This window comes from Staurois parvus, unplaced genomic scaffold (genome assembly GCF_062004578.1).
Source record: "Staurois parvus isolate SC_StPar_1 unplaced genomic scaffold, SC_StPar_1.0 ptg000011l, whole genome shotgun sequence".
NCBI lineage: Eukaryota > Metazoa > Chordata > Amphibia > Anura > Ranidae > Staurois > Staurois parvus.
Window position 1 is genome coordinate 21,933,888 of NW_028317807.1, and position 16,396 is coordinate 21,950,283.

The window sequence follows — 16,396 nt, forward strand, 5'->3', positions numbered from 1 at the left end:
GCAATCATCCCTGCGGTCTTATCCTCCAAACCCACTAAGGCTAAAGCAAATCATCCTTGGTTACATATGTCGAGGCAGATGCCCTAGTAGTAGCCACAATGCTAGATAAACGCAATGGCTCAGACTGCCAAGTCGCTTCTGACCTCTTAGGAGAGGATACTACAGCGGACATTCGGCTCAGTTCCTCAGGACCCGGCAGCGGTACGTTAGAGCTCCTTCCTGCTGCGCCTCCCCCACTCCACAATCTCGAAGACATTACTTCAGTTAGCGTAAAAACCTGTGCACCTCCAATAGTAAATACAGACCACAAGAGACAGCTATGCAAATAGTGTGCTAAAAAAAAAACATTCAATGCAAATTGCTGACCTCATGGGCCACCAAAGGCAGCTCCTGTCTGACTGGCCAATGCTCCCTTCCCCTCAGGAGAGTACTCACGTGCCCCACCGAATAGCCTGCTCTGTGTCCCGATCCACCAATCCACCAGGAATCCACCAGCAGCAGCAGCCCACATGTGTCCATGCCCTTAGATAAATAAGCATGAACGACTTCCGCTTCCGGCCGCTTCTGCGCATGTGCATGTCATCCTTGTGCACGCCCACTGAATGCGCATGCACCCCATCGTGTGTGCCCATGGCTGCAATCTTATATCTAAAAAATGCTCCCTCTGGTGGTCGACCCAGAACAACAGGCAGGCATAACATTTTTTTGGGGGGGGGAGGGAGCCAAATGCTGTGAGCACTCCTCCTGGTGGCAGATTGGCCAATAGCACCAAGAAACTCCCCTTTTTCCCTCCAAAACCTGTCTACTTGTTTTCTTTTTTCTGAGAGAAAAAAAAAGTTGTAGCTTACCAGTCCTGATGCAGGTCCCTGACTACAGCCAGGCACCAACCTTCACCCCTCATAGAGGGCATTGTCATACAGACCTTTAAGGACTCGGTCCCCATAATGTGGGGCCACTCTCACACCTGTATAGCACCCCGCTGGAAAGCTCCTTGGTCAGATATATACTGCACAGGCTTCCATCTACGTGGGGTCCAGCGTCCGAGCTGCATTACAGGCAAACCCCAAGGATTTTTCTCCTTATCCAGCGAGGCTCGGGTACCATCCATTTTGGCTCACAACTTTCTGAATGGATCTGATTAAAGTTCATGATTCTCAAAGGAACTGTACAAGACCTTAAGTATGCTCCAGGAGCATATAGGTGGCATATAACCCACACAGTCATGAATAGCCTGCTCTGTGTCCTGTGATAAAGAAACATAGGTAATGGAAACATTAAATTTATAAAAATATTTCCTCTGTGCCGAGGTTTATTTGTATTTGTGAGATGGTCAGTTGTGGCACAGTAATTAGTATTTTGTGGGTACATGGACTATGGTATAGGTGTGCATTGTATACAATAGGCGCAGATTCTGTTCAATCCCCCTTTAAGACCCCTACTGGCAAGCCACAGAACTTTTCTGTTCTGTCTCAGGTTGCTCCATGTCTTTAATAATCCTAGTCTTTGACATTTTTGCCATGCTGTGTTGACTTTTAATTGTAAAGCCAAGCAGATTACTTGTTATGAGTATTATTAATATTGTCAATGTTTACATATTGTTTATACTGTTTTTAAGTTTTCCTTTTTCATGATTAGAAAAGATTTCAAGATACGCAAGAATCTGCATACTCTGTCCTAAATTAGTACAACTGTGCAGGCTTACTTCTTAAAGATTTATATTTTCCCTTATTTAGTTTTATTTATTTTGGCAGAGTAAAAAGTCATGTGCAGACAATTGAAATAAAACTGAAAACAAAGGCAAACAAATAAAAAAAAATCAGAAGTAAGCTCGCACAAGTATAATAAATTAGGACTGCATATTCTGATTTTGGTAAAAATCCTATTTAGACAGGTTATCTTTAAACATACAAAAGACAGTTCTTCAGGGGTACAGGAACCTATTATTGAAACTATTATATGTCCTCTGTCCTGCTGACCCCCTGTATACTGCTATACTGACCCCTGTACACTCCCCTGTTGATTTTCCATCCTTTGCACCCCTGAAATGTTTTATTGCACCCCCACATCAGACTGGCTAGATCTGGCTCTGCAGTACATCATCATCTGATGAGTTTATTCCCATTGGAGTTTGCCAAAGGAAAATGGCACTGTGTAGTGCATTTACAATTCCATGCGGTTAGTAAATATACAGTATTTTTTGTATATCAACAGACATTACTACAGTTGGTGGATCATTGACAGCAAAAAAATAGCCTGGACCTCACATCAGGGGGTGTTCTTTTTTTTTCAAACTGTTTTGTTTTCCTTCAATACTAGACAGAAGGAATTTCAATAATACATTAACTGAACTTACCACTGATATTTCCTTCCAGATCAATGTCACCAAATATGAACTTTATCTTTTCTGTGGCATGATTAATGTTGGAGGAGCCATGGACTGCATTTTGTAGAATGCTCTTGGCAAACAAGCTCCTCAGAGAGTCAGGGGCTGATGTTTGGGCTATAGTGGGGTCTGTGGGCCCCATCAGTTCTCTCCACTCCTGCACTGCATTCTCTTTGCTAAGGATCATCATTAAGCAAGGACCTCTGAAATGAAACAAAACATAAAATATGTCACACTTCACATACCATATGATCATGATATGAAACTGAACTGAGGGAAAAATTGTAAGAGCGAACAGAATGACACTTAACTAATAATTAAAGAGAGCCATTCACAATTAGACAAGATATGAAGATATGCAAGAATCTGTACATTCTGTCCTAAATTAGTATAATTGTGCAGGCTTACTTCTTAAAGATTTAGATTTCCCCTTATTTCGTTTTATTTATTTTGGCAGAGTAAAAAGTCATATGCAGACAATAGAAATAAAACTGAACACAAATCAGAAGTAAGCTCACAGAAGTATAATAAATTAGGACTGAATATTCAGATTTTGGCAAAAATCCTATTTAGCTTATCTTTACACATGCAAAAGACAGTTCTTACTATGCTTGCGGCTGATATTGATTATATGGAGATTTTTATACTAATGGCATAAAAATCATACATGCATAATATATGAATGAGATGGTGCTGAATAAGGTTGAAATGATGCTCTGGGTAAAGGACATGCATATTGATTGCAATCTTCTATTTACAGAAAGATGGTAACAGAAATACTTGTGAAGATGTTTTGCATGATATAAAATTTCTGATAGATTCCGGTTCCATAAAACCGTTTTTCTGATATCGTTGCAAAGATGTCTAATCTAGAAAGTCTCCCAAATCTTCTAAGCAGAATGGACAGTTGGCTTGAAATAGCATGCTTAAAGTAAACTTGTACTCCTTAGATGTTACAAGATGCCTGTTTTTGTCTCAATCACCTAGAAAAGCCACTTTTGTGCTGGATAGTGGCACAGCAGTTGGTGAAGGTTAGCCGTGAAGTAAGCACAAGTCTGTCCCCTTTAACAAAGTAAAACTAAATCAGATAGGGGCACAGAAGTGTCCTTTTCCAGTTAAAAATGATAACAGGACTTTTTTGGTATCTGCAAGGCTTTTAGGCTGGCCATACACTGATTGAAATTCATCCAGTTCAGTGAGGACCGGGCAAATTCCGATGAGTATGTGGCAGCCTCTACTAGACAAAAGATGATCATTTGATTGACTTCTGTTCGCAGAGACACACTGGAAAATTTGCCTAAATCAGCAGCTGCAGCTGTCATAAAACAATGTCCCAGCAGCTGGGATTCCTCCATCCACCTCGTTTGTTCATATGCTGAATGTTTAAAATGGAGTACAGGTTCACTTTAAAGTGGAGTTCCATTCACCCTGTCAAAAAATTAAAGTCAGCAGCTACTAAAACTGTAGCTGCTGATTTTTAAAAAACAGGCTCTTACCTTTCCCTCGGTCCCGCAGTGTGTCCCCCGCAGCCCGTTTCACCAGCCGTCCTGTATTCCAGGAGGCATCTTCAGTGTGGGCACCCAGTTGTGACTGCTTGCATCTTCACAGCCAGGTACCCACTGTGCATGCGCGAATAGCTCTGCGCTTCATGAATGGTCTTGTAGTCTTCTGGGAACTGTCACGTGTCCCAAAAGACTACAGGGAGGGAGGACACCTTACGCTTATCGGACCGGAAGTGGGAGCGGGTACCTATCAAATTCGGGTACTCGCTCCCCCCTGCCCCCCAAAGGTGCCAATCCTTAATAGGGAGCGGGGGAGCAGTTCTTAAAGCAGAACTTGCCCTTTTGGGTGGAGCTTCGCTTTAAGAACAATATCTTCTATCTGTCTGTGTCTTACTGATAATATTATACACACTTACTTAATGACTAATAAACCCTACCTGCACATGTAATTGACAAGTTGTTCAAAAAATGGCTTCCCCGTGTGTTCTTTGTAAAACTCCTCAGCCATCTCTTGGCTCAGATTAGTCTCTTTTATCTGAGAAATTGTAAATCCAGAAGCTTGAATTCTCTCCATGATTTCATCTGTAAAAACATGTATCTTATGTAAATTACACATTATGAAATATACAAACAACAGCTCACAAACATCTGTGTTGTCTTTGTACTGGACAGTTCAATAACTTTCATTCAGCTAAAAAGAGTATCTACTTTATTGGTGTTATTTAATTTTGAGGTGGTATCTGTTTGCAGATGACATTCTGTTGTCTTTTATCTCTCCTCACATCTCCCTACCAAATTTACTTTCACTGGAAACCCAGTTTGCTCAATTCTCAAGATTACACATCAATCCAAGTAAATCTAGGGTGAAGTCACTCTACAGCCTTGTACGTTAGTTGTCCTCTGAAATGCTTATTCTTTCAATTGGTCATCCACATTAGCCTATTTAAGCATCAATCTAACCCCTTCATATGAGTCATTAGACCAGGCAAGCCTCACACCCTTGTTTATGCAACTGAATTCATTGCTGGATTCTTGCTATAAGTTTGTTATTTTATGTTCCAATAAAATAACATACCTTCCAAAACTATTATATGTCTTACGAGCCCTCCTGGTCCTTATCCCTCTAGATATCCTTTGGATCCAACAGAGAAAATTTTTTATTTTTAACTGGGGTTGCTCTAAGCCTAGGGCTAAAAGGCATATCATGTTCACCGTGTGCTATATATGGTGGACTTGTCCGGTGGTGAACAGGCTTTGGATAAGGGCCTATAATTTTATTCACTCCTTCATACATACAAATATCCGTAAAAATCCTGATGAAGCATTATTGAACAAACCAATAACAGAAATTTTTTGCTCAGAGCAAGAGCTGATTGGTCATATATTTTCCACTACCAGATTAACTATAGCCAGAGAATGAAAGACACCCACGTTAAACTTCAAGGCAGTTAAAAACAGACTTACCGAATTCATGATCAATGTACAACTTACAGCAATTTTGACAGATTCTAATTCCAAATTTCTTCAGATCTGGCAAACCTGGATATCCTACTCACAGCCTCAAGGATTTAATAATTCTCTCCTATCCTAATGACTTATGAGCTGGATAATAGACCCCCTGAGACTCCCTACATTTCCTACCCTCCTGACTTGTCCTTCTGTACTCTATTTCCCTATTTTTTTTATGTTTTGTAGACCGTATTTCCTTTTCAACTTGACAGTCACTGACATTTTTCAATACTCTCTGGTCTTTCAGATCACTATTTGTAGTCTATATAAGATAGTTTCATGGACCTCTCATGCTGGATAAAATGTATATCCTGTTTGCACCCTCCTTAGTCTAAGGTTTATAGGCTACAGTGTCTATTCACTGTGTTTACTATTTGTAAAACCTAAGCTGCTCACAGCTAACAAATTCTTTCCTTACATGTTGGATGTAAACCTTTTTTTCTGATTCTGCTAATAAACTCCTAAATGGATAGTGAGGTGATTGATCACAAAGATTTTGAAAGGCATGCGTCAAACAGTAAAACTTCAATGTCTATTTCAAATGCATATCCAGCCCACTGAGCTAGTCATTCAGAGTTTTGACCATTTCAGTTACCAAAGTTATCAAAGATGTCCCTTTTATCTGCTCATACACTGATGGCATGTTCAATGTACCTGAATCCCAGGTAAGTAGCACATAAACCCATTAGCAATGGGTTACCCACATCTCTGCTAGAACTGTGAGCAGAAGAGTTGGGTGTTTGGTAATTTTAGAAGTGGAGGAGGCAATCTTTTTTGTGTTTCCTTTGCTGACTGAAATCGAAGGCTGTTAGTTTTCATAGCAGGCAAACTACACATTCACATTTCCACAGCTATGCCAATTAATACTTGTTTTGCCAGGCTGCCACATCTTGCGAGGGGTGGGAGAGGACAGAGTAGGCAACACTGTTTTCTTAATTTTAATAATGAAATTAAAAACATATATATTTTGTGCAGTCCTGAAGCCATGTAACAGTTAACAATATGCCAGTCATATGTCATAGCTGTTGATTGTCTACATAGTAGCTTTGTTTTCCAACCAAATGACACAGAACACTCAAATCACAGAGTGCTGTAATATGCAAATTTCAACAAGCTCTCACAATCGAGAGCTGGACTATGCCCTCCGGAGGTTCCTACAATGATTGAAAGTCCATTAACTATAAATGGCTTCAGACAATCTGAAATCATAAAAAAGTGTTCTTCCTATAGCAATACCTAATTCCCACTTTAGAAGCTGAGAACGCTTTAAATAAATGTTAAAATAATATAAGGTTTAAGTAGCATTTATAATTATGGTTAACAATGTTCCCAAACAAATGTCATATATCCAGCCTTATGATCCAAAAAATATAGCCTTATATATTTTACTGGGCTTTAACGAATCAGGGCACTACACCAATGACAAGAGCAGTGATAAGTGAACTGAATTGCATATCAAAATGCCTATATACTGTAAATGCAGATTTCTCCATCCTTCAGAGAATCAAACAATGTAAGAATCATTTCTGCCTGGATTCCTGAATTGTATGCTTCACAGATCGAACAGCTGAATGCAAATATTTGGACATATTCAGGTATAATAAAAAGCAGGGAACTAGCAATTATTAGTTCACTACAAGGCCAGTAAAAAAAAAAAAGGTTTGCCACCATGTGTAGAGAAAGAAACAGGTTGAGTTGGTTTTAAATCACAAATTCTGAAGCTGTCCTCTTCTCATTTACCTCTGTGTTCTTCCATTGCATCAGGTTTAATAGCTGCCAAGGTATGCTCTACTGGGAAAAAAAAGTTAATTTCCTTTTCTGCGTCCAATGGGGATGAACTGCCATGTAGCTGGTTAATGTCACCCTCTGTGGGAGTAAAACGAGCTCTCAAGCTGAAAATAGGGACAATGCACAAAACAAATTTATTTAGAAAAAAACTGTACAACATCATGACAAAATAAATTGCAGACTAGACTTTATACACGAGCATCAAATTGTAGCATTTAGTGCATGTGTTCTTGACACTCACCTACTTAGGGCAAAGCAACTGATTTCCGTAAAGCTAAAGTATGGCCTAAATACATTTTTGTACATTTGCACAGTAAAAATAAGTTACCTCTAATGACGTATATCCCATGTCTGGCTGCTGCACCATTTATTAAATCTTTTACATTTTTTCAGTCTGCAGTCTCCGAATGCTGATCACTGAGACTTGTAGTTCCTGCTGTACTGCTTGGTGAAGGTTACTTGGCACTTTGTCCACTCAGATAAACCTTGCATTCTTTTCATAGAAAGGTGTTCTGTGACTGGAGGAGGGATATTGTGATGTTGATCTGCACCTCTTCCCTTTAAAGAACTTATCTGAATGGAGGAATTGCCAAGAGAGCCCTGTTTTATCTATACTACAGTCAGAACTACAAGCCTCAGCACAGGATGTTCCATCCCAACAGGAGACTGCGGGCTGAGTAAAAGTAAACAATTTAACAAATGCTGTAGCAGGCAGAGATGGGCCACTGCATTAAAGGTAACTTATTTTTACAGTGCAAATATACAAAAACATTTTTGGCCATACTTTAGCTTTAAAGCCTAAAACTTTCTTGAGTTTTTGTTTATTTCTGTCTGTGACCCCCATTGGGAAAATATTCTCCCACTTCCAGTTCCCATTTTACCAAGACAATACATGAAGAGAGTGATCGTCACTAGGGTAAGGAAAACAATATAAGCTTTGTTAAAATTTCAAACCCTTCTCCAATTTACAAAAAAATGTTTTTGAATTTATCTGTGTACCCATTACCCTTTATCCACTTCATCTATAAGAAACTAAAAAGCTGTGGCTGGAGTTAGGTTCTAAGTTGTGCCATCTCCAGCTGAATTGTAGCAGAAGAGAGTCACGTGTTCTAATATCCAGAACTGCCAGGTAGTTTCACTTTCACCCTAGCAGCTGAACAGAGCAAAAGGGAGGGAAGGGTAGGCAAACACAAGCATCTAGAGGGGACAGCAGTTACGTAAATGTGTTGCTTGTTTGCCCTAAATGGGTAAAACACACAAACTGTTTATTGCTTTTCCTTTTATTAACCTTGGACAGCATTTTTTTTTATTTCCTGGCCAAGTTCCCTTTAATGCAACACAAAAAAAACAAGAAAAAAACAGAAGTATGAGAAAAATAACAAAAAAAATAAAATAACACTATCATGAGCAAATATTGCATTAGCCGCAGTGCTTCTCTGAGAAGATATGAAATAACATTGTTGTCTAACCTGTCTGGTGCTTCATTTAATGCTTCTGTGATGATGGCAGGTCCTAGCAAACTCCTCCATTGCTTTACTGCGTTGTCCTTTACCAATGCCAGGGCAAGAACTGGACCACTGTCAAGGTATAATACATATGATACCCAAATAAAAAAAATATATCTTTGGAGTATAACAAATTTAATTAAAACAAGCAGAAAAAAATCAGTTTGAACAGACTGCTTTATTATAATAAGGACAATATAAATGCAGTTTGTAAAACTATTTACCTGGTCATTTGCTGTTTAAGAGCTGGGTAATAGTCTTCATTTACATGTTCTCGGTAGAACTCCTCAACTTGTTGCTCACTGAGCATAATTTCCTTTTGCATTGCTATAGAGAAGCCTGCCTCCTGGATACTTTGCAAAACTTCATCTGTGAATAAAAAGCAGTTGAAGGAAACATTTATGGACCGTATTCTGTATTCTCATTATTGTGTTGAGTAGGGAGCCATCTATTGGGCGTTCACTGCAATTGCAAACTTATCAATAAAGAACAGGAAGTATCTCATGTTTGTTAAGAATAAAGAATTCCCATAAACCACTGCAACCTTTTCAGCTTCTAAAAGAACACCAGTGAAGGTCTCTACCTTTCTCTCTTTGATACACATATGCTTGTGAGTTTTTCAACTACTTGCCGACCACCCACCCACAATCAAGCAGCAGCTCTGGGCAAAGCAACATACCCTTACGTCGCTTTCTGTTACTGGGTGTAAGTGCGCACCTGACCCCCGCTATCCCCCTTGCCAGTCCCACACTGTGGGTAAAGCACTATATTTTACATACATACACACAAGATTAGTACATTTAACCCTTTGATCACCCCTATTAATCTTTTGATAATCCCTGTCACCCAGCCAGTGCCATTAGTACAGTGTCAGTATATAGAATTTTTCACTAATCACTGTGTTACTCCCACTAGCGACATTAGATAGCATCGGGGTCAGTTAACTCCCCTCCCAGCCAGGGTCAGCTAACGTTAGATAGCCCACACACTATCGCACTCACACTATAGGTCGCTGATCACCGCCATTACTAGTATAGTGTTTGTACAGATCAATATATTGATCACCAACAGAACTATATTAGTGCCCACTTAGTATAGTGTCCCCAAAAACACAGTGTTAGCAGAATCAGCCCCGTTCACTGCCAGCACTGGCGTTTACTTCCTCTGCTGTTTTTCCACTGAAAATTTATAGCAATTGATTCTGGGCCAAAGCAATTTAAACGCACAATAATACATCGCTTTCTACCCAAATTCAGTTCTTTCCAGACTATTCACATGGAAACTTATCATGGTTTCCTAATTTAAAACTTTTTTGGGCCTAGCTGTCAACATTACAAAAAAGAATAGATTGTGGTCATATTAGTCCACAGACCCGATTCATCATATGCTCTTGTTCTCTGCTGCCATGGCCAGGCATAGATATGAGACGATAATGAGATTTATGCATTTCAGTGATAACACTCTCATGAAAAAAATAAGAACATTACATATATGCCCAACAAGGATCGGCAACATACTGGAACATCGCTGGACTTTGAGTGGGTATACCAGGATGATGCCTGCAGCTGCAGGCATCATCTTGGTATCGTTTTTTTCAGCTGCCGGTCAGCTTTCATGTAAAAGCAATCCTAATTTTTATTTAGCCACTGGATAGCTTTTACAAGCAGTGGGACGGGACTTACCTCCCGCTGCCTTCCACAGCTTTCTCAGGCTCTCCCGTCCCACTGGGAAACCCAAGAACGCAGCCGAACGTTCCACCAGCTGATCATAGAACTGATCAGAGAGTATGATCAGCGACCGGCATGGCTCCAATGATCTCTATGGTATAATGCAATGAGCATTTCATAATTTCGGTTTCGCCGGATATAAACAGCGCCATTCTTAAATTGGGAGAGCATCTGAGCACACCGATCTTGCTGTGATCAAATACATTTAAGGGCAGAGAAGTGATCTAGAGTCTAACAGACCCCAGATTTCTCAGAAAAGAGTATCTGTCATTGCCTATTGCTATCATAGGGGATTTTTACATTCCTTGTGATAACAATAAACGTGATCAATAAAAAAAAATGAAAGGGACAGTGTTAAAATAAAAAAATACAAAATTCATTTTTTACATAAGCCCTGCCCTCCCCTGTGTCCACACACAAAGGTGAACGGAAGTGTCGGTCCTGTGTCAGTATGTAAACAGAGATTGCAACATGCATGTGAGGTATCACCGCAAACATCAGATCGAGGGCAGTAATTGTAGCACTAGTCCTCCTGTATAAATCTAAAGTGGTAACCTGTAAAAGCTTTTAAAGCATAGCCGATGAATATTAACAATGTATGTAGTTTGCCGCCGTTGCATCTTTTATATTTTATCAAACATAAGCATAAGCTTCTAATGTTGGCCCTGAAATTCCAGGATAGTAGAAGCATATCCCCAAAGGACCCCTTTTTGGAAAGTAGGCACTCCAAGGTATTTGCTAAGGGGCATGGTGAGTATTTTGCAGATCTCATTTGTTGCCACAAGCTTTTGGAAAATGAAGAAAGAAAATGAAAAATGTACGTTTTCTTTTCTTTTTCAAAAACTTGTTACAAAAATTATATCTGCCAAATACTCACCATGCCTCTTATCAAATTCCTTGGGGTGTCTACTTTCCAAAAAGGGGTAATTTTTGAGGGTGGTTGTACTATCTTGGCATTTTAGGGCCAGGTAGTGAGGAAGTGACATGGGGGAATATGCCCTTTGAAAGCCTGAAGGTGGTCATTGGATTTTGGGAGCTTGTATGTGTCTGGGCTGCCAAAAAGTCTCTCACATGTGGTATCCCCATACTCAGGAGAAGTTGCAGAATGTGTTTTGGGGTGTTATTCCACATATACACATGGCATATTTGAGCAATATATCATATAAATGACAGCTTTGTGTAAAAAAAATAAAATGTTTTTATCATTTTCCAAAAATTTGTGGCAAAAACATAAAATCTTCCATGGACTCAACATGCTTCTCAGCAAATTCCTTGTGGTGTCTACTTTCCAAAAAGGGGTCATTTGGGGTTATACTGACCTGGAATTTTAGCACCTCAAGAAATGGGATAGGCAGTCAGAAAGTAAAAGCTGTGTAAATTCCAAATATATACCAAGGTTTGTAGATGCTATAACTTTCACACAAACCACTTAGTATACAGGTATCTGGATTTTTTTTTTACCAAAGACATGTAGCAGAATACATTTTGGCCTAAATGTATTACTAAATTTGAGTTTATTGGATATTTATATATAACAAAGTAGAAAGTATATATTTTTTTTATTTTCAATCTTTTATTCATTTATATCACAAAAAATAAAAAACCCAGTGGTGAAAGCTCTATTTGCATGAAAAAGGGACATACATTTCGTTTGGGTAAAGTGCTGCATGACAAAATTACCAGTTGAAATAGTGCAGTGCCGAAAAGCAAAAAACCTTTCGGGGCTGAAGTGGTTAAAGTATAACTAAAGGCAAAAATTTTTTTAGTTTTGGACAGAGTGGAGAGAAATTAGAACAGCTATTATGTTATTATTGATGTATTTCCCCCCATTAGAAAAATTAACCCTCTATTTGTCAAGTTTACCATTAATCTCAAAAGTGAAACTAGAAGAAAACCTAAAATTTTGGGTTGTCCCCAGAAAAGTAACAGAGGGTAAATTTTCCAATGGGGACACTAGTTCTGGTGAACTAGGGGTCCCCGAGGAATTCTCTTAATTTGCTGGGATTTTCCCTCAATACCTGTTTTGACTATGGGACAGAAAGTGAAGGAAAATTGCCTCAAGAGTAACTGTGTTCTGCCAGCGGGGAGCCTTCCTAAAAGAAATGCTGATTTTTACATGAAGGAGAGGAAAGTCAGAATTGGCCTGGGGGTCAAGTGGTTAAACAAGTACTCATTCAGCTTTCCCTGTTTATTGCTTATGAACCCCATGCAATAGTTCTCCAAGCACCACCAGCAAAAACTCAACTAAATTTGGTATCATATAGTATATTCATATAACATACCTTTCCTGTCTCTTAGGACATCTGGCCTAATCAGTGCAAGAGTCCTCTCTGGACTTTTTGAGGTTGATGCTTCTATGTGTTGTTGCTGGTGTTTAAAAGTGGGAAAGAAGAAGGCTAATTCTCTGCTAGCTTGCTCACGGTCATTGCTCCCATGTACAGCATTGTAAAGAACCTCTGTACCATACTGAGCTCGTAAACTGTAATAAAAAAAGAAAAAAAAAAGAAGCATATATATATTTTTTATTTTACAAATGGCAATAACAGTTATATACTTTAAAAAAAGAAAACAGCTCATGGTTGCAGTGAAACACAGACCATAGTTTATTAAGAAAAAACATTTTAATGTTTTTGTTTTTTTTTTCATATTTTAATAAATAAAAGAACAATAGAAAACAAAAAACGCGGTTGTTGAATCATCCCTTTCTTGACGTACATCACAGAACATAGCCCCAGGTGACTAGATACTGCCAAGTAGCAAAGCTTGACACTACCCAGCACATAACCCATCTCACTCCCAGCACTGCCTCAGTATTGTTAGCAAGCATTATTGGAATAAAACCAGAGGGGATGGATCTGTGTCCTGTAATGTATTCCAAGAAAGAGGTTTTTACAGGTAATAAAAAAATCCCACTTTCTTAAGTGTACATTGCAGAGCACAGGAGAGTTGATTCTTAGAATATTGGGATGTCCAAAAGCAATGTCAACTGCACACAACAGCTAACAGACCCAATAGGAACAATCCTCTTAACAAAACAAGAAGAATAATAACTGCGAAGACTGGTGTCTGCTAACGCCTGAAATGAACAACCACCTGGTAAAACAGAAGACCAGGTGGAAACCTTACAGACCTGGGAATCAAGGCCTGATGCTGAAAAGCAACAAAGCACCAACACTTGTTGGAGTGAGCCTTCACAAAAAAGGGGGGACCCTACCTTTCATGTTCCACATCTAAGTGATGATTTGTTGAATCCACCTAGAAATTGTGGATCTAGAAGCAGCCTATCCCTTCCGAGAGCCTTCAGGCAACAAGAACAAGGCATCAGATTATTATTATTGGCTATGAGGTAGACTAGCACAGTCCTATTCACAACCAGACAGTGGAGAGCAATCAACCTAGGATGTCAAGGAGCCAGACAAAAGCAGGGCAAGACCAGCTTAGGCAGAAAGTTTTGTGGGCTAAAAACATTGTCCTTGTAAAGTACAATAAAATAAAGTGATTGAGTGTGGTTGAGTATGGCTGGACAAGAAAGGCAGCTTTGCGTAATAGGAGAGGAAGAGAAATATCCCAAATAGGTTCAAAGAGTGGCCTCTCAAGGACTGACAACACCATAGTGAGTTATCAGGAAGCTAAGGACATGTCTAGCTCTGACTGAAGGAAGGATAAACCCATGACACTGGGTATTTCCTGGAATAAAGCTTTCCCTTTTTGTGGGAATCACAGAGTCCACAAGACCACTGCCCCTGCGAGCTTGGGCTTCAACTGCCAAGCTGTCAACACCAATGACCATGAAACAGCAATGGAACACAGGAGCTTGAGAGAGAAATGGTCTGGATAGTTCAGTTGGGCCCATGAAGAGTCTGATACGAGTCTGACTACTTTGGAGTACCACACCCTCCTGGGCCTGTTCAGTGCAATGAAAATCATCAGAATACCTTCTCGCTCTACACTTCGAAGTAGACGAGGCAGGAGCCTCAGAAGTGGGAGAACATAAATAGGGTTGAACTCATTCCATGGAGTAACTAGGGCATATCTACACTGAAGGACCGAAGATACTTGGCCCTGGACACAAACCTTTCCAGTTTGTTGTTGAGTTTGAATGCCATTAGATAAATGTCTGGCATCCCCCACCAAATAAAACTTTGTGATACAACTGTGGCTCCTGCAGCTATCAGTCAAATCCTGTGAGCAGAGAGCGTGGGGGGCAGCTTCACTGTCTATATGTATGTCTATAGACTCACACAGCCTGGCTTGGGAGTGAGCCGACACGTCTGCCCCCATAAAGAAGTGACTTACAATGTGGGCAGACACAGAGAGAGAGAAAGAGTGGAGAAGAGGATGGGGGGGGGGCAGTCTATGCAATTCCATAGCACAGAGCTGGTGAATGTAACATTCTTATGTTATTCTTATATTATAAAAATGCCTTTAGAAACACTTTAAGTGCCCATACACACTTTTACATTCTCATTGCATTAACGCATGCACGTTAACATGAGTTATGTCAAGCATTAACATGTGTTCCGTTAAGGCAGTCTACTGATTTTAAATGGGCTTCCAATTTATAGGAATAGATGATGAAGCATACATGAAGCATTTTCTCAGACTCAACACACAACATATGTTAATGCATTACCATGAATTGTGGTGCTCTGCATTGCATGTGTGTCAAGCTCTACATTGCCGTAGTACATTGAGGTGCCATTCAAAATGAATATCACCACTATGTGCTAACACATATAATGTGCATGGTGGTAACACAGCTTATTGTAAAAGTGGATTTCATCCCTAGGTTTGGCTTCATGCCACTACCAATAAGGATTCGTTGTCATCCATTTTTCCATCCATTTTTTAAGGCCCATTTTCATGATTTTATGTGCATTTTGTTGTGTGTTTTCTTGGATTATGTGCTCAGCACCTAGGGAGCTGTGAGAAGAGCTGGTAATTTTCTAAGTCCTGGTTCACATCCAAGAGTTTTTTAGTGCTTTTTTGCTTTCTGCAGAAACGCACTACAGTCCATATAACATGGTTTCCTATGGGAAACATTAACATCTATGCTTTTGTGAACTGTTACATTTTTGGAAAGGGTCAGGGACTTTTTCAAACACAAAAAGCAGAATTTTGACTACAATAGAGTTCAATAGAATAGCTGCTGAAATGCAGGGGTTGCGTTTCTATTCTGTCCAGCAACAAAAAATTTTCCCTTTAACAAAAAACAAACAAAAAAAGCTGAAAAAAATGCAAAACAAGGTAAAAATGCGGCAAAAACGCAAAGCACACTGCAAAATGGACACAATGCACACTGTATTGGTGTGAACCAAGCCTAAATGAAGCTAAGCTAGGAGAACCATTTAAAATTAATGAGATCACATGCTAACGCGTGTTCAATCGGTCATTGCCTTAACACACGTTATCACAATGCACCAGAATGGATCAAAATTGCCCAAAGGATAATTTGATTATGACAAAGTTAAAAAATAAAAACTAAGATCCATATGAAATGTACTACTACTGCACAACTTTATAGCATGGCTATTACAAGCCCAAGACAACTGCTTCTATTCACACCTTTCAGGCTTTTCTTTCTTAGCGATTTCTACATCAGTTGGGCCAATAAACTCTCTCCATGCAGGGATCACATCCTCTTCTCCAGATTTAGATATGATAAGAACATGACATGGGCCACTGGACATGAACTGTATCAGCTCTTTAAATTTCTCCTGTTCAAAAATACAGCAGTGATTCATCATTAATATGCTGTAATAATGGATGTATACCATTGTTAACACTTTGAAGGCATTTCATACATATTAGTGCATCCAGTAAAACTTCTTTTTATAGTGTACAGTGGATATAAAAAGTCTATACACCGTTAAAATGTCAGGTTTCTGTGATGTAAAAAAATGAGACAAAGATAAATAATTTCAGAACTATTTCAGAACTTTTTCCACCTTTAATGTGAAATATAAACTGTACAACTCAACT

At 39.4% G+C, this 16,396-nt stretch overlaps 1 protein-coding gene across 1 annotated transcript in view; it reads right to left on the minus strand.

Annotated features, from left to right (window-relative positions):
• Positions 1-16,396, minus strand: part of NME9 (NME/NM23 family member 9) — a 56,582-nt gene that overhangs the window by 12,367 nt on the left and 27,819 nt on the right. Inside the window, exons 9-15 of the mRNA XM_089672891.1 lie at positions 15,980-16,131; positions 12,697-12,893; positions 8,912-9,056; positions 8,652-8,759; positions 7,135-7,286; positions 4,323-4,467; positions 2,354-2,586 (exon numbers count right to left, since the gene is read on the minus strand). Coding sequence (XP_089529017.1) covers positions 2,354-2,586; positions 4,323-4,467; positions 7,135-7,286; positions 8,652-8,759; positions 8,912-9,056; positions 12,697-12,893; positions 15,980-16,131 — 1,132 coding nt within the window. The remainder of the gene's footprint in view (positions 1-2,353; positions 2,587-4,322; positions 4,468-7,134; positions 7,287-8,651; positions 8,760-8,911; positions 9,057-12,696; positions 12,894-15,979; positions 16,132-16,396) is intronic.